A 20,461-nucleotide genomic window follows, 5' to 3' on the forward strand; every position below is an offset into this window, starting at 1 on the left:
GCTCGGCCCTCACTTGATATTATGAAACTCATACCGTGTGCAGCAGTCTCATGGTCCTCTTTGCTACCTTCTACGCACCCATAGATCTGAGCTTGTCCCGAACTAATTGCATTCGTTTTGGGCCCAGAAAGTCAAGAATTGCGAGCCGCAGTAGCCGTATAGAGGGTGTTTTTATTAATTGTAATTCTAAGGTTTTGCTGTCGATTTAAATTTATCATTCCAGTGCGCCCATTGAGGCTCGCGCTTCAGGTTGTGGAAGCCATCGTGCGCCTTCACATGCCGGAGACCATGCTTGTGTTTTCCCGGCTTCGCAAACGGATAGCCGCCATTTTCCTTGGGTTCGAGTGTGGCCAGATCTATTAATTTGGTGGTTCCGGTCGTAGAGTTAGTCGGTTTTGCTGGTGTGGTCTGAATGTCATGCAAGATACTTGTTTCAGGCACGTAAGCTGTCGTTGTTGATTCTGTATTTAAATCCTGTTCGTGCGCTTGATACTCATTTGCTTCGACTTTGTCTCCCTCTTTAATGATCATTGTTTCTTCTTTATCGTTAACATTTTCTGGTGCTGGGGGTCTTGCCTGAATCGTAGTCGGCTTGTTTCGTGCTGAAATTTGCGGCTGTAATATCGTTTGGGGCGTCCTCGTGGAAAGCCGCGGTGGTGCCGTGGACACCTTCCATTGATGAAAGAGATATGTTACTTCTGTGTCCACTGCAGCTACTGCAGCCAGCAACACGAGCATGGCATGCTGTAAAGAACGAGGACAACAGCCGTGGACTGTTTTAATGAAAATTCTTTCGGTTCTACACCCTACAGCAAGTAGAGACATCTTACCGGCCTGATGCTGGACATGTTAACGCTCTGTTGGTTGCCCTTGAAAAAACCAAACACCGATGGGTTTTTCGCCCTTTATAGCGGACCCATTGGGGTTCCACGCATAATTACATGCGATATTGATTCGAGCAGCTGCCTGATTTTATGGGCGCAGCCAATGCTGCGGTTCCTGATTTGATATACTTAGTTCTGAACGGGCAATTCCCAGCGTCAATAGGCAGAATACCTTTTCCTGCGTTGTACGTCTTACTAAAATCTATTGCTATATAGATTAATTACACTGTGCAACACCAATTCGGAACCCACATATCTCTATGGTGTGGGATGTTGCTCTCAAGCCGATTCGTTAGTCAATGAAAAGAAAATTGATCTATTAATTGAAAAGTTGCAAATCACAATTACGCTATCGAGTGTTTAACCAGTATTTTTATTCTGTTCTGGTACACATGTATACAGGTTCTTTGAATCACAGTGTGATTGGAAATAATCTGTTAATTGTCTGGTCTGCCCTCTGTTTAATAAAATTGTGGGCGATGAGCGATGGGGGCACTATAAAAAGCCAGCGCCAGCTCTGTTCCGACCAACAGTTGGCATCTAACACTTGGGTTGAGATCATCTAATATGCATATCAAGCTATTGCTAATCAGCCAGGTAAGTCTTACTACTTCTTCTATGAGCACAGTGACTGACCGAAGCTTACCTTTGCGCAGCTATTGGCGCTCAGCTGCACGCAGAGTTGGGCCAATGACGCTGCGGTCCACAGTGATGAGGAAACCCTTGACGATGTGCACTTGCCACACTCGACAACAACGACTCTGCCTGAGCTGGAGCTTGATGAGAAAGCAACTGCACGTCCCGATGATGGAATCAAGAAATTGGATGAAAGCTTAGCGATTATTAACAAAGGAACTGCTCTACCGGAGACTACAATTCAACCCATTGAGAGCACATCTCCCACAACGACAACAACAACAACAACAACCACTGAGCCTCAAAAGAAAGCAGGCTTGCCTCCTATGCATCCACTGGCTTATCCACATCCATATGCACATCCATATCCCTATCCCTATCCTTATCCATATCCTCATCCTGAGCCCAAGGCCACTTCGGAGAGCACAACTATGCCTGAGCCCGGCGTACCTAGCTATAAGGGCTATCCTTATCCCAGCTACCCGATACTGCGGTCACCCTACTCTCCATATGGTGCTCCGGTTTTCCATCAACCTGGACGTGTACCTCAGTATCCAGGCTTTGCACGTGGTATAGTCTACGGCAACAGCGACAGCGACAGCGCTGAGAAACCTAAGTCCACCGAGTCGGATGAGTCCCCCAAGAGCATGGAACAGTCAACGGAGCAGGGCCCCAAGCTGCCTGCAGAGCATCCCAGCTATGGTTACCCGCCGGTCTATGTGATCCAACGTCGTCCACTGGTGCCCAGTTACCCCTATGCAAGCCCGGCACGCGGCTACGGCTCTCCCTACGGCTACGGCGGCTAGTCAAACTAATAAATAAGAATTCTTAATACTAGCTTGATTATAAGCAATCGTGTACAATAAATTAAAAATAATGTAAAAAGTCTACTTTCGCATTGCCGAATATTAAATACTCTTGCCGAATATTAAATACTTGTAAGGCTCTTAATTGGAAAGTTTGGCCAGATATCGAAAACGAAAAACAAATTTATATATTGTTTATCCAGTCAGGCCCATCCCGTAAGTAAAAAAAATTACAAGAGATATTTATAAACAAACAGACAGAGGCTTCTGATGCTTTGATCGAGAATATAGAGGAGCACAATACTTACCAGCTGCCAGAGTATTATAAGTATAATGAAGATGCATACAAAAGTATCATTATGAAGTGTGCGTGCGTGCTATATAGTATTTAAAGTACATTCATTACAAGTCGTGGTTTTGCCCGCCTGCAATGCCGATAACCCCGGGAACCGATTCTCACACCTCGTGCGATTCCAGTCAAACGTGTTAGTCATTTCCATAGAATCTGAAGCCGCCTCCTAATCGCGCTGCTCATATTGCTGCCAGCTGCTTAGAGATCGAGACGTTTCGGAAATGTCGCTTCAGTTGCTTCATGTGATCAGCCTCCTCGGCTGTCTGCTAATTGGCCTGGCGGTAAGTTAGCTGCTGTAGTAATAATTATGACTGTTTATTTCCATATCCGAGTTCTTCTCAGTTCTGCCAAAGTGCTTCAGTGGAGCGGGTAAGCATTTTGGTGTGCTTATCGATAAACATTTCTATAAGGTCTTGTTCGATTTGTTCATAAGGTACGCATTACAAGAGATACACGCAACATTCCATCGGATCAGTTCAAGCCCCTAGGGGAGTCCTCAAATACTGATCAGAATGCAACAACAGCACCACAGCGTACAAACTTTGATGACACTTTCTCAGTGGTATGTTCTATTTTATAACAACCTAACGTACTGATAATGTATATGCTTATAGATACCACTTACATGCTTTGTCTTTTCAGCACACAAAGGCAAAGGCGCGCGTCTTGACTGATCCCACATCCCAGGAAGAAGATTACGCAGATGAAACGTGGCCAACCACTCCGAGGTTTCCCGATCCACGTCGTTTCAATTATCCCACACGCATTCCCATCCCTTCCAGTCAATTCCGCTCGGTATGCTGTCTGTAAAAATAACAAAAGTAACATAGTTGATATTGTTTGACTAAGTATATACAGCTCTCCTTCTTGCCTCACCACAGCCTATAACTCTTGAGATCTTTTCTTTCATAGCATCAGTATTTTTCAAGGTCGTCCGATCGTTAATACCCGATAAAGTTAAATAGAGAAAACTTTTAGTCTCTTAGATAGACCGACTGAGATAGCAATATTTTCTATCTAATGGGTATACTAAATACAAATTATCAATATCTTTTTTTCACAGACAAACTTAGACACTTCATTTAATTCGAACGTTGGACCATTTGTCGGTGGCCGCCGTATCAGTGGTCCACCTGGTTTTGGTGCTTCGGGTTTTGGTGACGGTGATTACAGTGGGTCACGCTTTAGTTCATTGCCTCTGAGCATTCAATCGGTATGTATCTTGCATCATTATGTTAATCAGTGTCAATATAAATACGATATAATTCTTAAATAGAATTCTCCGTTTATACCAACGAATACTGGATTCTCTACCTTTAGCGGCCCTGGCTTCGGTGGCGGCTCTTCCAATAATTTTTATCGCTCGGAATCGTATAGCTTTAATTCAGACGGCATGGAGCCGCCGCAAATTCAGCAAAGTGTTTTCGACTCTCGCTTGGGACATGGCATGACTACTCGAAATTTTTAAAAATAGAGTTTCCAGGAACTCAATTTTTCGAACCTTTCTAAAATTATTGAAATACTCAGAGTAAAAATAAATCGCAGATTAATACGTAGTTGATAGCCTAGCTGATAGGAATTATAAATCAGATCCGCATTTTTGAATACAACAACAAGGTCAAAATCCATAAATGATAATCGCGAATGAAACGTAAATAATAACATATATTTTGATTTAAGTACGTAGAATACTTAATTTACCGCAGGCATGAACTAAACATTTTGTTTTGATGTCAATTATAAAAGTTCAGAAAATCCGACTAAGGCCGGAGAGCGAAATTCTTATTTTAAGACTTTTTGTATTATCAAGAAATTCCCCAAAACAAGACTAGAATGCATTGTTAAAGTATCGTGTACTTAAATTAGTTTCAAAAAATATTCATATATAATTGAAAATCATTCAAGAACAAAATAGAGACCATTTTAATAACCATTAAAATAAAATATTAAATTTTTCTGTGTGTGGAAAGCAAACTACAGAGATACACTTAAAAGGTAAAACTAGCCTAACAATCTATATTTTCCAAAACTTCCAGAAACATTAAATATTTGCGCTCAATATCGTTTTCCTTTTGGAATTCAGTAAACCATGTTGGCATCTCCGAGTCCTTGGCGTATTGCCTTTTTAGATAGGCCTCGACATGGTATTCAGTTCGTTCGATAAAGGTACGCAGCTGCTTCTCCAGATTTTTCTCAAACGTATCGAAGCCATATTGACGCAATAGCTTGGCAACAGGATTCTCACATTCATCCAGTTCCTGGCTAACATCCTCCAGATCGAGCAGCTCCACTAGCTCTTCTAGCAAATCACTTAATTCTTCAGAATCAACGGCATGCCTTCTACTTTCTATAAACTCTGCAAACTGTTCCAACATAATTCGATCGATATCACTTAATTCCAACAGTTCCGCATTATCAATAACACGCTGCAGCAACTCAACGCCCTCGTTTAGGGCCTTCTTGGTAAAGGCAGTGATCTCCAGAACCATCACGGTATGAAGCTTCTCGCAGGGTGTGATTGGATTGGTGTACTATGTAAGAATTATTGAAATTTGTATGTTTTACCAAAACCAGATATTTTGAGACAGCGAAAGTCTACATGGGCAATTCAATTTTTTGGGTTTTCAGTTTCCGATAAACAAATACGGACGGTAAGCCCACAATTTTTTGTTTTGTTTTGCAATTTAAAATGTTGTTTACGCAAAAGCAAAGCTGTTTCTTTAAATAGCAACAAAACTTGTTGATTTTTTCGTGACGTTGGGGTTTTCTGTCCCGTACGATGATGCGCGCTTAAATTTTGAGAATATATGTATAAATAGATAATAGGGATTTAAAAGTTTGTTAATAATCCGATTATATATCAATGCCAATTGCATGTATATTCATTTATTGTTTTGTTATCTGATTTTTAGCAGGAAAGTAATAGCTCATTAGACACTTGTTTGGTATTTTAATATTATATTTTTTCAAAATATAATCAAATTACCCAGTCGCACAACTTTAAATAATCATATTCTAATTGCCCAATAGAATGTGTTCCCAACGCTTTTTATTTTAGAACATTATCCACTTAGCTTACCGCTGACTGCAGGATCGAAAGGAGAAGCACAAGACGCCACATGGTTGCAGCTTTAGAATACTGTGTTGTTCTATTCCTGCTGCACTTGCCTCTTATAGACGCAAACAGTTGCTGTGTACGGTTCGGGCTATTAGTCGTGGGATCGCTGGGATCTGGCAGGCTATAATCAGTTTATTCAATTCGCTTGGCGTGATAAGAACGTTTAGTGAATAAAATGTTGAATGTACGATTTCTCATCATATGTTTCCTGATGCTGGGCGTATGTTATATGACATGCTTTTTAAATCTAATAAATACTAATCTCTCAGCATTTTAATAGATGTCAGTTGCGCTGCCTGGTCGGGAGAGTTTTCAGGAGTTGCGTAAGCTACTGAGACAGGAACATCAGGATGAGCAGCAGCTGATAGAGAAGCAATTTAATGAGGATATTCTCTTGTGGGCCCAGTCGCTGGAGCAACTGGGTCTGAAATTTATGGCATTCGTGGAACAGTGTCGCCCACGTGGCAGTCGCTGCAGCCAGCGGCTGGTGCAGCGCCATTTGCGATCCCTGAGGCGCGGCTATAGCGATCTGCGCGCTCAACTGGAGACCCTAGAGATTAACTACGTGGGCAAGATAAACGAGGAACAGCTATTGACACCCACATTGCGGGCGGTAAGGCAAGTGCTGCAGCAATACGACAGCATGCTGAGGCTGGTAAATTCAGAGGTCTATAAGTTAGTCAACCAATAGAGCTGGGAGTCTAAAAATAATTCATATAAAAAACATATCTACCGTATTTAGCTATAGTTAAGTAATAAAATGTTACTATAATAGACAACAAGATTCACACGATCAGGGCTATACTTAAATGTAATAGCTGGGAATTAAAACAGTAAATCGGACTTATCCCAACGTATTAACATTTAAATAGACAGGAAACATTTTAAAAATTCTGTTCTATATGCTTTTATATATAAATTTGCTTTCCGGCAGATTGTTTTTATAGAAGCAATATATTATATATATATTAGTAATATGTTAGGAAGTAAATGAAAATCGCTTTTAACAAGTTTTTTTTAAGCTAAAAGCTTTTTACATTTGACCGTTTGTGCCTACGGAAGTTATATGATATATAGGTCCGATCTGTCCAAGTCCAATTGCAGCAAAAAGAAACGACGTCAAGTTTGATCATTAAAGCAAACACAGGCAAACTTGGCTATAACAATTCGGCTATTGACCACGCACATATATACTTTATGATATAGAATAAAAACTGTGTAGGTAGTTAAAAAGTATACAAACATAACATTTCCTATATGCTGTGGTTATTGTGGTAGAGTTGCTTGTAATGCTTGTGCAATGCCCTCTACTAAGCCCCTTGCCTGCTGCATATAGTCCATCAACTGTAGCTCTGGCACCTGATCTTGCAGTTTTTGTGGAAACTCCAAGAAGGCCAGCACGATACTATTTTCTGTGGCCTGTTGCCAGCGCGTCACATTTCGTATTAGTTCGACTGTGGTCTGTTGTCTGGTTGCAAAGTATTTCAGCAGTTCCAATCGAACTTTGACAAAGAAGTTTCGTATACAGATCTTCTCGCTCGGCAGCACCTGCAGCAGCAGTTGGTCAGGTTCTGATTGATCGAACAGAGAGCTATTGATCAGGGCAAATATAAAGTATGCGCTGCTATAGTAACTATCAGTGCCCACAATCTTATCGAGCTCATCAAAATATTGCCTATCAATGGCATTGCTGTCGTTTAAATGGCTCAGTTTTGTCCGGGCGTCATCCAAGCTTGTCTGCAACACCTCATTGTAGAGCCGTTCAATCTCCTTGACGGTCAAGGAAACTGTGCTGCCCACACTTGCATCGCCTGTGCTCTGTAAAATGAAATGTTTTATTATTTAGGTAGTACTTGGAATGCGACTCGACTTACCAGACTGATAAGGCCAACGCAGATAAGCAGAGCCAGTGGAGAGATTGAGATGCTGCCGTTCATGTTTGCCTTAAGCTTGACACTGAGAAACTGAGGAGCTGGGAAGTAAGCTTAGTCAGTGTCAGTCTTTATACCCTTACAGTAGGTATATCTATTTTGTAACAAAATGCGTATCCCATTAAGAAGACTTCATAAAGTATATATATTTGCGATCCCTAATAACAGTCAATGTGTTCTTATGGTATGTGGTATGAAATCTTTCGTGTTAGTCTTTTTGTTTCAGTTATATCGGAGTTGACCGGATCGAATCACTATATCAAAAAGGTGTCAAAACAAGCTAGGAGCATTAACAAGAGTAAGTAAGTTCTAGTCAGCATCTCCCGACTAGGGAATACCCTCAATCCTTTTATTCCAATACCAATGGCAAAAAAACGATTCCCTGGAATGGCCCTGATCTTAATAAAATTGTCTACAGTATATCTTCTTGTACTATCAAAAATTTGTGTATTCTCAAAAAGTCAATTGCATTAAAATTGTGGCTTAAATTGGTTGGCAATATAAGTTGGTCTATTAACTTGATTTATAGCTATGAGGTGGTTGCGTGGAGGTGGCGAAGGTATAAAATGACAGATACTTGATATACATATATTATTCTAGAAGCAACATCAAGTTTGTTGACTCTAGCTTTTAATATTTACCCAATTTGCTCAGAAAAAAAACGGACTACGATATTGATTTTTATCGATTGCTTGGAAACGCAGTAAGTTATCGATTATCGGTGAGAAACTCGATGAGCTAATTTCAAGTCTCATGTCCTTGCGTTCATACATATGGACAGACGGACATGGCTTAACCGATTGAGCTATTGTTGCTGAACAAGAATATATACACTTTATGGGGTCGGAGATGCTTTCTTCCGCCTGTTACATAAACATTATACCCTTTTTAACCATTTAAAATGGGTTCAGGGTATAAATATAGCTCCAATGGAAATAAAAGTATATCGCAGACCTTTATTTAAGTAGGTAAGTAAGTAAGTGTATTTAATCTGCGGCACAGCGAAAACAGCTTCGCTTTCCCATCAATTATTAGGAATATATTGTGAGTGTGTTAGTTAAGTTTAGCTTTATTAAGCACTTCAGCAAAGCCAGAAATGAAAGAAAATTTTACATAATAATTCAAATTTGTAAAATGAGCAAAATTTCAAACGTATTTGCTATAAACTTGGGTTATACTTATCATAAATACATAGGTAATTAGTTAATAAAGCTAACTAGAAAAAGAAATTAGTGCAGCTTTTTTGTATATATATTTATATATATACGTATGATTTTATGCAATATATGTTATATACACTTATTAACTATAATATATAAGTTATTGAATAAATTGTGCACCAAATGGCTTGCTTATTTCGATTATTATGTTAGGTTTCTTTAAGTTACATTTTACTTTACAATCTGTTCATCAGTTAGCACAGAAGTGGAGAATATTTTGTACGAATAACTCTTATTCTATTATTAATTCCAAACAAAAAATGCATTAACTGCAAACTTTTGCTGAGAATAAAAAAGAATAGGTTGGAATATTAAAAGCTACTTTTTCAGCAATGCGAAAAATAATAGAAGTTTAAGGTGATATAACAAGCGTAAAAGATATCCAATACAAAATTCATATTTAAATCCTATTTAAAGTTATCCATACTAACGTCTGAATTCTTTGGCATATAAATATGAATACACATATATATTGTAACTGATATAATTTAGGGTAGTTAGCCTACGCGAATCTTAAAGCTATATAAATACATATATTCCACTACAATCTTTTTGTTTAACCATAGATTTACAATAATTGTAAACACTTAGCTTATTTTCAGAATAATACGCTTTACGCATCTGAGTACATTGAGTACATTCAAAATGCTTATGTTTATGTACTCGTCTTGACAAAATGACTAACAATTTGAATACGAGCGCTAAATTGACCGGGGAATTGATTTGATTGCTTAAATCGAATTCAACTGACATTGAGATTACGTATTTAAGATGTTGCATATTGTACGAGTAGTTCAATTGATTGCATAATACCCATTGCATATGTGAAACGGTTTATCTTAGGTATAACATCAATAACAATGTTTTAGGTACTTTTTGTTGTTGTTTGAAACTGGGATAACATACCATATATATATAAATATATATGCATATATCGGTCTATTTAGAAATACTTAGATATTGACGCCGCTTGAGCATTGTACTTTGAGTTGTTTTTAGTTGAGATTTGTTGCAGCCGTGTTAATGGATATTAGAGGCTCTTATATATATATACATATATATATATCTATGTTCGTATAATATATGACTTACACAAAACTCCAAACACATACACATACAGTATACATACAGTATATATAGTTATATATTATTGAATATGCTTATTCGCTGCAAGGTACACATGACGTTTTAACTTTTTTAAAGCACACGGCTTCAAAGTTTTTAACAATTTTTTAAAATAATTTCAAAAATTCAACGCAAAAATAAATTTCTCGATATCTAATTAGTTTTTCTTAGGCTATATATACTACATTTAGCTATATACTATTAGATGAGTTAACATTTTTTTATAAACTAATTTAAGCTTCTTAAATTTGTAAAAATTGTTAGCTGCAAATTGAAGTAAGAAAATATATGTTCCATATATATTTATTTTATTCAGTTAGTTGCACGTACAGCTTTCTTGCACTTAAATTCTGTTATCTAGAAGACAGTCCATGGAGTAGAGCTTACAATTAAGAGTTTATTTAAGTAAAAGTCAATTTTATAGCTTTGCCAATGAGAAAGGAGAATTTAAGAAATTGTAATAAAAGCAATAAAGCAAGTTAAAATTAATTTCATATACTTTTTATACAAAAGTGTTGCCCATTTACCCTTGCAGAGGATTTAAGAAATTTATCACATAAATTACGAAGCATTAGAGTAGAGTTCTCGCAGGATAAAGATTGTTATGAAAACTGGCATAGATCCGCCTTTTTGTTGTAGAAAGGCTATGTATGGAATTCAAATAATATTTCAAATCAGACTTATCTTGGCTGGATCATATTATCATCATCGGACTAATATATTGTAAAGCTATTGCGTGTTTATATAAAAACACAATAAAATAATACTTTTGCAAGGGTATTTAATCTTCGGCTGCCCGAAGATGCTATGCAATTCTTTTTATGAACTAAATACATGTATATTTACTGAAAATTAATTTGCCTAATATGTATTATTTTTCCTTTTCGAAGAAGTTATGACAGCAACGGCTGGCTGTTGCCAATTTATGTACAAGTGAAGCCATATTTAATATATGTAAATTTTCTAGCCTACTTAATTATTTCACCCAGATACCTTTCATTATGCTTAAGCATGTTTGAATACCCACCTCCGTGTACACTCACTTTGAACTTGTCGGCTTCTCATATTGTCCTCGAAAAACGCAAACGTGTCACAGACCCTTTTCGATTTTGTAGTTCAACTACAGTTTTATCATATTATGTGGAAATTTCTCATACGCTTTTTGTGGAGCAAGTGTCATAAATAAATAATAAACAGTGAAATTGTGTATGCTTTGTAATGTATTTATTCATGTGAAATTATATATTATATAAGAGCCACTTTAACATAAACATTAACATAGAACTAAATTAAATTAAATGCCGTGTGTCTGAGCTCAGAGAAACAGCGCAGGAAACAAATGTTACAAAAGAGACTACACTCAGAGAAAAACATTGTCGTTTTGTGCTTAATAGTTCAAGTAATTCTTGTTTGTTTAAAAACTTTCTGGATGGAAGTTTACAATGATCTAGATAATGTACTGTATATCCGATTAAAAACGAAATTCTTAAATTATGTATTATAATGCATAGTTTAAGAAATTGATATTATGACAAAGATTCTAACGTTTTTCTCTGAGTGCACCAGTGTATGGTAAGTAAGAGCGAGAGAGGGAGTGCGCGAGAGAGATGCAAGAGAACAATTTTACTTTTTATCACAATTGCGTATGAAAAATTTCTTTAATTGCTAGAAACCGCCACGCCCAGTGCCGCCCCCGCCGCTGCTTCCACTGCCGGAATGCGATGCACCTTGCATCGATTGCGGCACCAGGATGCGAGGCAGCGTCAGCGAACGCTTGGGACAGCTGTGCCGCTGCGGGGTCGTCTGGTCGGGCGTGTTTCCCGCTGACAAACTTGCCTTGGCGGCAGCAGCTGCTGTTTCCTCTGGCGGCGTGGGCAGCATCTCGACGAGCTGCTCGACGTCGCCTGGCGGCGGCGTGTGTCACGCATACGATTGGGCCGTCTGCGGCATCATGCCGGCTGTGTATCCGGCATCGAGACCAGGTCGCTCTACCAGATTCTTGAGCCGGCCTCGCAGCTCCTCGAGACTCTTGGACTTGGCCTTGTTAATGCGCTTATACTTGACATCCTTCGGCTTGGTCACGGACCGATGATTAGACATGACCCGATTATAGGTGGTCACCTGCGATTTGCCGTTGAGCTGATCTGCGGATGGGGGCGGCTGCAGCTGGGGCACTTTGACGCTCAGCGTGGTGCATGGCGCGTCGTGGCTGGGCGAGCGTTTCAGTGCGCCCAATTGGCGTCGCGGCACGGCCATGGCCGCTGCCATACACGTGTCTTTGGCTTTCTCCGGGGCAGTGGGCGTGCCCGATGAGGCGGGCGCCGTTGCATCGATTTGTCCCTCGGTGGAGCTAGAGCTGAGCGCCTTGTCCGATCGATTCTTGAACTTGTCGCGCTTTTCGGCCACATCTGTGGTGGGCTCCGGATCCTCTTCCACGGAGTACACAGTCTCCAGTATGTCCGGACGACGCAGATAGCAGTTGTTGCGCCTGGCGGCGCCATACTTATTCAGATTTGTCTCAATGGCATCGGATATGGACCGCACAATGGTAATCCCATCGCTGCCCAGAACACCGCCCAACCCGCCACCACTGCTTCTGCGGCGCGTGCCCAGCGTCATGTTGCTGTCCGAGTCAATGTCCTCCAGCACCACCGCCGAGTCGGAGTCGTTCAGAGAGTCTAGCTCATTGGCGTAGCTCGCCTCAATGCTCTCAAGTCCATGATCCACCAGACGGGTCGACAATGTATCAATAATCTTCTGCTGTCGCTGTATGGTCAGCTCGCGATGGCTCAACAGGCTCGCGATCTGCTTCTGTTTGCGCTTTAGCCGCGACTCCAGCAGCAGCAGCTGCGATGTCAGCGAATTCATCTGATCCGATTTCTCCTTCTGATAGCGATAATGTTGCTGCACCTAATGCAATGAGAGATGTGGATATACAGTGAAAGATCTGCTAACGAACAGCTCCCTGGGGTGTACATCTTCCTCCTTAGTTGAGTCATGTTTTTTGAGCTCTTTTCCTGCCGCCCACTTGCTCGAACAAAAGTCCATTCATTTAAAATTAAAACAAAATCTATCCCTAGAGCGGACAAAAAGCAAAAGAAAAATTGCCAGCATCCACACCTTATTAAATCCACAAATCGCGCTTTTTTAAACCAAATGTAAATTTTTAAAAATTATTTTATATTACATACGAATATGTAAAAATTTGGAATACTATGAAAAAATTCATATAATTTGGAATAAAAATGTTTCTAAACATTTTTTGTTACGTATATTTTGTCTACGTATATAAACAGCTAGGAGACTCTAAGATAATAATACCCAAAGCCATTTACTTTCAAACCGTGCCTGGAGTAATTACAGAATTTGGAATGGCCAATTAATGGCTTAAGCAGCTTGGTGTCTAACGCAAATAAAACGAGTTCAGACGGACGAACGGCCAGGCAGACTGTATGCAAAACAATATAAAAACGGGCATACGGCATATTTTAACTGTCTTGCCCCCAATGGTATGATTTGTGTGCCACTAACCTGCATGGCGTAGGCCTTGCGCCACTTCATAATGTGCTCCGTCTGGAAGCGCACCTTGGAGCGCAGCTCCTCAATAATGGCGCGTGCCGTGTGCAGATCCTTGGGATCCTGGTTCATCATGTTCAGGCGCAAATTGCTGGTATGACTGGATACGGGCAGCGGCGGCGGCCATTGGAATTCCAGCGGCGGCTGATGCACGTCCGTTGGCAGCGAGCCGCGTGGCTGTGCGGCTGCCTTGTTGGACTTGGGCGTAGAGGGCACAGTGCCGGCACCGCTGGCACCGCCGCCTCCAGAGACCCCAGCCATGCCCACGCCAGTTGCCGTCATGGCCATGGCAGTCGGCGGTGCTGGCTGTGAGGGCTGTTTCTGTATGCTGCAGGCCATGCTGCTGATGGTTTTGGCGAATTGCGTGGCGCGACCGGCATACATTTGGCTGGGACTAGGGCAAGGGACTGTGGGGGCGATCCGCTAGACGGCCAGCATACGCACCCACGTCTACAGCTTGATTGATGTGCACGGGCTGACGAGTGTCGAGCTGAAATGCACAAAACAAAAATCAGCAAACGTGTTATTGGTCGCAAATATTTCGAGGGGCATTCAATTATGGCAGGCACTGTGAGTTACATTTCAGTGTTGTGCTGCACTGGGTTCAGTGTTGGGCAAGTGTTAAGCTGAGTAAGTTAAGTAATTGATTGATGTGCAGCGGGGTTTTTTATGTGATTGAAGCAAGTCAATATTTCGTTGTGAGCGCTTCAGTCAGGGACAACTGCCTACGAGGAACCAGTGAATACTTCGAAATAACATACAAAACTAAATTCTGAAAAATAAATTCCTAAATTACTTTGGATTACTCAAGGATGGCGTTGACGTGCGTGTTATATCAATATTAAATGCTTTATTAGTAAAGTTCTAATTTAATTTAGAGAGTTTCTGGCAGAGCCTACATTATACATTGAAAGTATATATCTATCTCTTAAATTCCCTGAGCGTGACACACAATTGTATGTGGTCTTGGCTAGATCGATATGGTCATGACTCCTCGGTCGATGGAGCGGTACGTGGAATGTAGCACGCTGCTTTGGGAGACAGCTCAACTTAATGAAGACAACTTAATTACACCCTTGTCAATTTTAATTTTCAATTATAGTCTTGCCGTAGCTCAATCACAGTTACTCAATCCTATTATAACTACCATGACAGTGAGAGTCACAGTTTTGAAAAATCACAGTGTGATCTCATCACTGGCTTTATCTCGGCCCTGGCCGGTTGCCTGCTGGCATGTTTGCATACGTGCCTCAAGTCTGGGCCTGCACGTTTGTCAAGGCTGACAGAATGGGTCAGCGATTGCGACAAGCCCCAACTGGCTCAACTGACCCCTAGGCGAGGGCCACACCTCAAAACCGCACAGGACAATGCGTTAAAAATTTAAGTAATGTTGAAGTAATTATTTGCGAGAAGCACGTGTTGGATATTAAATTTGGACGTAACAGCGAACGGCTAAAAGAACATAAATATTACGCATACGCCACGCTCGCCAACTGTCATGTAAATGAGATGGGACAAGAGAGCAGAAAATGCGATATTATGCAAAATAAGAGTAATTATTTGCATGGTACGACTATTGTACATCAATTAAATTCACATTTAAATGCCATTCAGCATTCATTTTGCATTGCCTTCCGCTGCGCTGCCACTTAAAACAATCATAATTATAATCATAATTATTAATTTATATGCGTTTTGATTTAATTAGCTTTCCTGCCGCTCACCGCGTGGCATATTTATGTAATTGGTAGCACAAATATATTTATAATCATATATATATATATGTATATATAGCTTGCCATCTGCTCAAGTGCGGCATACCCTAGTTTCGGTTTGCTTCCGATAAGAACGCTCATTATTATTTTATGAGGCTTCCCTGCGCTCAGCCATGAGTTATTACGTTTGCCTGATTAAGAGATTAGCTGAGATCTGTCTGTCTGTCTTTCGAAGGCGAGCGCTGCTTCAATTTGACGAACAGCTAATAGTTAGGAGCAGAAAGTTAAGGGTGGTTGCAGCTAATCAGAGGAAACATAATTAAATATTTTGAAAGTTCTTCAAATGTCAGAAAAGCTCTCGAGTATAAAAACCCGCATTATTTTTGACAGAGCAATGACAGTATAAGAATAAAGGATAGATATTTAATCAACACTTGACAGCTCTTTACGTAAAAATGTTTGTAATTTGCTTTTGAGTTGACATTATAAAAATTGATGAAAATGATGCCAATTGAAAATGTCCAAGGAGGTATTTCTGGAAACTTGGAACAAAACCTTAAGAGAATTTTAATAGAAATACGAGTGAAATTAAATCGTAGGCACTTCTGTCAGATTGCCATTTCAGCAAGTAGCAAGAAAACGAATTCGTTTCGAGCCAATAACTGGCAGCTTAATTAAGGCAACGCATTAAATGTTATTGGGCGTCAAACAACCTGTTGGGCAGGCAATAAATCCAGGTTACCAATTCGGCAACAACTGCCATAAAAATCCATCGGCCCTAAGGCCCCACTCAAATGTGGGCAATTGCCATTAACAGCTAATAGGCACGTGAGCTGCATGATTTTCTCAAGCTTTTCTTTTCTGCCGCGCATTTCCCAGGCTTAGGGCTCCGACCAGAAGCAGGCAATTGTCATAATTAAAAATGATGAATGAGTTGGCAATTGAGCAGAAGACGTTGCCAATGGATTCGGTTGCCAATGTTTGATCGTTGCAGGCTCAGGCTCAGGCACAGGCACAGGCATTGGCAGCAATTTTCATTTGATGAGACAGCCAGACGGACAAATTAACAGACAGACAAAACAGCCGGGCGAGCAGACAGTCGGCCAATTGCAATTCCAATGCCAATCCCCCAGCCCGAGGTAGAGGCAGCAGTCGTGCGTGTTTCTGGCCATGGTCAGAACATATTTGTTAATTGTTTGCAATTGCATGCGGCTCCCTCCCATACATTGGCTGCATTCCAGTTGCCTCATTCTAGCATTGTTTGCTGTCATTATTTCGTTGATCGTTTGCCAGTGGAAACGGAAGTTCTTAAGCCATTCTTCCTCTGGCTCTTAAGTTGGCCGGCCAGAGTCTCAACGCGCTGTTTTGGCCTTCTTTTGCTTTCTTTTGCTGATGAATTGCACAAATTAAGAGTTATTTTAAATGAAAATGTTTAAAATGTTGCGTGTGCTCTTCTTCTGGGCCTTTGTAGTTTTGCCTGAGCTGCTTTGCCATTTCTTGGATTTCTTGGCAAACAACAGAAGACTTGTATATAAGTAAATTGCCTTTGACTTGCCAACGAGTGTCAGTTGTTGGTGTAGACAGAACCAAGTACTTGGGTTAAGCAAGATTATTTTAATTATATTCAACAATTCAATTGCGGTCAATTAGTAGTTGTGCTCAGTTCTCTTTAAATTAAATCATAAAAGTGGACGTATACAAAGCTTTTACTACACATTTTTTCTCAAAGTTAATTGCTATGTTTATATATCTGACAAGTTTCTAGCTTACAACATTATTACTCATTAGTTCTACTCGTTACTTTCTACTCGTCGGAGGTACGTGTTAGCTTTAGTAATAGAATTTTAGAAGTGTTTTGTTTTTACTCGCTGCATTTTTTCGTCGCTATTTTTTCTATTTTTTCAAATGCATTCGGCCAATAAGTTAAAGACGAGACTAAATTACAGTTGTGGGCTTAGGTGAGCGACTAGTCTGTAACTAGTTGCCTGTTTACTGTTTTAGTTGAACGTAATCACAAGCCTTTCAAAGTGTAATTACTGTAAAACTGTAACCTAAGCTGCGCTCAGATGCTTTGGCAGCTTGGCAAAATCACACTTAATGCTTGACATTAATTAAACTGTTCCGGGATTCAGACTCCTTCATGTTGCATTTCGAGTAGAAAAGCGGATGTGCGTGGGGTTGAGTGGGTGTGTTGTGTGTGTGTCTGAGTGTGTGTGTGTGTGTGTGTTGTTGCACATTTGTGCGTGTTTGAATGTACATTTAATGAAACCCAGGGATGTCAAAGTTAAATGACTGCGCACTCGCGTTGTCGACTTGTTGGACTTCAACTATATCTGAGTGTTTGATTTAATGGGCGAAAAGTGGGTGTGTATGGATGTGTGTGTGCTTGTGGTTGTATTAAAGTTATTGCCATGTGGCTGGGCAATCAATTTGGCGTTAACAGTTTTGCCAGACAGTGCGGCAGACATGGTGGCTCAACAAACTGTTGCTTTTGATAGCGTTTTAATTAAATTTTAATAACAATGCCAACACACAACGACAACAATAACAGCAACAACAACAATAACAATGACAACAAGAGACAGAAGAACACGAGCCTTTGGCCATTTTAATTAAATTATGCACAGCGAGCCTAATGATATAATTTAACACCTTGCTGTACGTCGTTGCATAACAACAGAGACCACGCCCCAAAAACAACAAGAACCAACCCAAAGCAGCAAAAGGAGTTCAAGTTAAGATAGCCGACTAGAGATACCCTGTTAACGAGATTTGTATATATTGTATATTATAGGATTACAATTTGTTCAGTTATTATTAAACTTGATCTGAATGTATCATATGACAATTTTCTACCTAAGTTTCGTGCTATGCTCAAATTATGTTCAATTTAGGAAAAGTATGGGAGCTTTCGACAGTTCGAAATAAGGTTTTAATGCTGGCAACGTATACATTTATAAGGTCGGAGTTAACTTCTTTTGTCTGTTGCAAACAATATACCCTTCTTCTGCAAGATTTTTTAATGTGTTCAGTCTAAATCAACAACAACAACAACAACTTTTCCCCGGTGTAGTGTCCATTCCATGAACATAAAATGAGCAGCTTCTGTTTCTCTTCCCTTGTCCGAGTCCCCTTCAATTCTCTTGTGGCCTGGTTGATAATGTGATTTGCTTTTGCTCAGTTTTGCATCTGTTTTGGGGACTACCTTGATACTCACACTGTGTGATAAAAACAAGCGATAAAATACATGAGTGTGACATTAAAAAAACGATGTGTGATAAAAGGCAGGTGGCCCTATATGTATATTTGTTTAATGTGAAAAGTGTTTAAAGGCATTTAAAATATAAACAAATGACGCTGAAATAAATGCGCTTTTAAAGTTAGCATGCATAATGCCTGATGTGATTATTATGATTCTCAACGCACACAAACTTCTAACCTAAATTTAATCGTTTGGACTTGCTATGCGATTAATTACGATATTTGTAATTTAATCGGGCCAGACTTTCAAGTGTCTTAAGCAAGTCTTGAGGCGGGACTTAAATGACTTCCGTTTGCTAAAAACTTTAGTATGTTAGCTTACGGCTTTGAAAAGGCCAAAATCTGTGCTTGCCAACTAATTTTCAAGACGCCAAAATATTGTTGATGCCGCAGGCCTATCAAGTGGTTGCAAACGCAAAATCAAATCAAATTCGACTACTCACGCATAATTTTTCCAACAAGCAAACAACAGATGTATATATGCATATATACTTATATATATATATATAAATATATCTACAGAGAAGCGTCGACTATATGGTAAGTCACAGCTGAGATGACATGAGATGAAATGAGATGCGATGCGTTGCCTGCCAGAGCTCTAATAAATTATTCAAAATTCCGGCTCCTTGAGGGGCCAACCCGCGCCTGAAATCTATATAAAAGCTCGCTTGTTTGGAGAGGGGGCGAGCAGACCTTAAAAAGAATCTGTTGCCAAGTAGAAAATATGTGAAGCAAGGAAAGTTAAGTTCTGCTAGCAAAAAATAAGAGTGAGAGTGGGGCAGGTAATTGAAACGACCCCGCCCACAGCTACCTCCCTCATATACTCTGTGAAAATATGTATCTTATTGATTGAGTAAATATTTAATGCACTTTTGTATTGCCGCTCGCACATATATTTTGCGTATGAAGCGGCTTATTACGGTCACGTTCCGCCAATAAAACTTAAGAGCAAGCGCTGCGCTTTGCATAAGGCAACAATACTCCCCTGCATGCCTCTGTCAACACCTCGCGGGGGGATTAGAGTGAAACTGAAGCACCTGGCCGACTAATAATAGAAAAAAACCACTCAGCTTGGCTATTGTATTTCCACTGGACAATAATGCCCGGGAAATTTATGTAAACTTAGCCGTCTACGTCAAAAGGCTACGGAATTTCATTTAGCTGGGCCACGCTGTTGCCTTTGTATAGAATTTCAAAGCTGAATAGTGTCATTTCAAGTAATAAGAACATCATAATTTAAATGCTGCTAAGGAACTGCATATGAACTTGGCTTTTAGATAACCTAAAGCTATGCTTTAAGTCCACAAAATAATGCATTCCTATATGAAACTTCTCCGGTAAGTAATTCGGTCTTTCAGACAACTGAAAAAAAGGCTTCGTGTTCAGATTCAAGGTTATTGCTTGAATGTAGCTTGCTTTAGACAAAGTTCATAGTAGCCTGTCTTAAAGATTGAAAATCATTTACTTTATTTAAATTATGCTAAATTCTAAATTGACTTGATTTATTTGCCAGAGTCGGAAAGTTCTTAATTCTGAAAGCTTTCAGATACCCTCCAGGTTTGCTAGCTTGTTGGCTTACTCATCAGAAACAATAAAAAATAATAAATAAATTATTAACAAAATAAAGTTGTCTTTAAAAAATGTGGCAGCATTGGTAGCTTCAAATGTTGAAATTGGTATTTTTTGTTCCTTACAAAATCAAACTTTATCGAACTTCAGCCAAGATCGTCATCTCTCAGCTCGATAGTCTGCTAAGATGTTAGCAAAGCTAGCACAGGTAAAGTGTACGGTTTAGCACAGTATTTAAGCAACACCCAAAATCGGGCACGTGCAC

The 20,461-nt window shown here is 39.9% G+C and overlaps 7 protein-coding genes across 7 annotated transcripts in view; 3 read left to right on the forward strand and 4 right to left on the reverse strand.

The window, feature by feature from the left end:
* Nucleotides 1–138: 138 nt before the first annotated feature.
* Nucleotides 139–923, reverse strand: LOC6628298 (uncharacterized). The gene is made up of 2 exons (XM_002051147.4): nt 831–923; nt 139–744 (listed from the first exon to the last, which is right to left on the reverse strand). Exons 1-2 carry the CDS (start codon nt 846–848, stop codon nt 187–189), a joined length of 576 nt encoding a protein of 191 aa, XP_002051183.1. The 5' UTR covers nt 849–923; the 3' UTR covers nt 139–186.
* Nucleotides 924–1,348: 425 nt separating this feature from the next.
* LOC6628297 (soluble scavenger receptor cysteine-rich domain-containing protein SSC5D) lies at nt 1,349–2,453 on the forward strand. Its single transcript, XM_002051146.4, has 2 exons — nt 1,349–1,481; nt 1,541–2,453. The coding sequence occupies exons 1-2, from the start codon at nt 1,452–1,454 to the stop codon at nt 2,324–2,326; spliced, it is 816 nt and encodes a 271-aa protein (XP_002051182.1). The 5' UTR covers nt 1,349–1,451; the 3' UTR covers nt 2,327–2,453.
* Nucleotides 2,454–2,828: 375 nt separating this feature from the next.
* On the forward strand, nt 2,829–4,234 carry LOC6628296 (uncharacterized). The gene is made up of 6 exons (XM_002051145.4): nt 2,829–2,959; nt 3,021–3,047; nt 3,112–3,240; nt 3,321–3,473; nt 3,742–3,891; nt 3,955–4,234. Exons 1-6 carry the CDS (start codon nt 2,900–2,902, stop codon nt 4,144–4,146), a joined length of 711 nt encoding a protein of 236 aa, XP_002051181.1. The 5' UTR covers nt 2,829–2,899; the 3' UTR covers nt 4,147–4,234.
* Nucleotides 4,235–4,564: 330 nt separating this feature from the next.
* On the reverse strand, nt 4,565–5,863 carry OS9 (Olfactory-specific 9). The gene is made up of 2 exons (XM_002051144.4): nt 5,758–5,863; nt 4,565–5,209 (listed from the first exon to the last, which is right to left on the reverse strand). Exons 1-2 carry the CDS (start codon nt 5,797–5,799, stop codon nt 4,685–4,687), a joined length of 567 nt encoding a protein of 188 aa, XP_002051180.1. The 5' UTR covers nt 5,800–5,863; the 3' UTR covers nt 4,565–4,684.
* Nucleotides 5,864–5,882: 19 nt separating this feature from the next.
* On the forward strand, nt 5,883–6,578 carry LOC6628294 (uncharacterized). Its single transcript, XM_002051143.4, has 2 exons — nt 5,883–6,016; nt 6,077–6,578. Exons 1-2 carry the CDS (start codon nt 5,972–5,974, stop codon nt 6,485–6,487), a joined length of 456 nt encoding a protein of 151 aa, XP_002051179.2. The 5' UTR covers nt 5,883–5,971; the 3' UTR covers nt 6,488–6,578.
* A 109-nt stretch (nt 6,579–6,687) lies between these two features.
* Nucleotides 6,688–7,770, reverse strand: Hf (Helical Factor). Its single transcript, XM_002051142.4, has 2 exons — nt 7,671–7,770; nt 6,688–7,614 (listed from the first exon to the last, which is right to left on the reverse strand). Exons 1-2 carry the CDS (start codon nt 7,731–7,733, stop codon nt 7,063–7,065), a joined length of 615 nt encoding a protein of 204 aa, XP_002051178.1. The 5' UTR covers nt 7,734–7,770; the 3' UTR covers nt 6,688–7,062.
* Nucleotides 7,771–11,274: 3,504 nt separating this feature from the next.
* Nucleotides 11,275–20,461, reverse strand: part of LOC6628228 (uncharacterized) — a 61,390-nt gene continuing 52,203 nt past the window's right edge. The window contains exons 4-5 of the mRNA XM_002051140.4: nt 13,604–14,138; nt 11,275–12,982 (exon numbers count right to left, since the gene is read on the reverse strand). Coding sequence (XP_002051176.3) covers nt 11,993–12,982; nt 13,604–14,032 — 1,419 coding nt within the window. The 5' untranslated portion in view covers nt 14,033–14,138 and the 3' untranslated portion in view covers nt 11,275–11,992. The remainder of the gene's footprint in view (nt 12,983–13,603; nt 14,139–20,461) is intronic.

The sequence above is a fragment of the Drosophila virilis genome, chromosome 4, assembly GCF_030788295.1.
Source record: "Drosophila virilis strain 15010-1051.87 chromosome 4, Dvir_AGI_RSII-ME, whole genome shotgun sequence".
NCBI classification, from domain to species: domain Eukaryota; kingdom Metazoa; phylum Arthropoda; class Insecta; order Diptera; family Drosophilidae; genus Drosophila; species Drosophila virilis.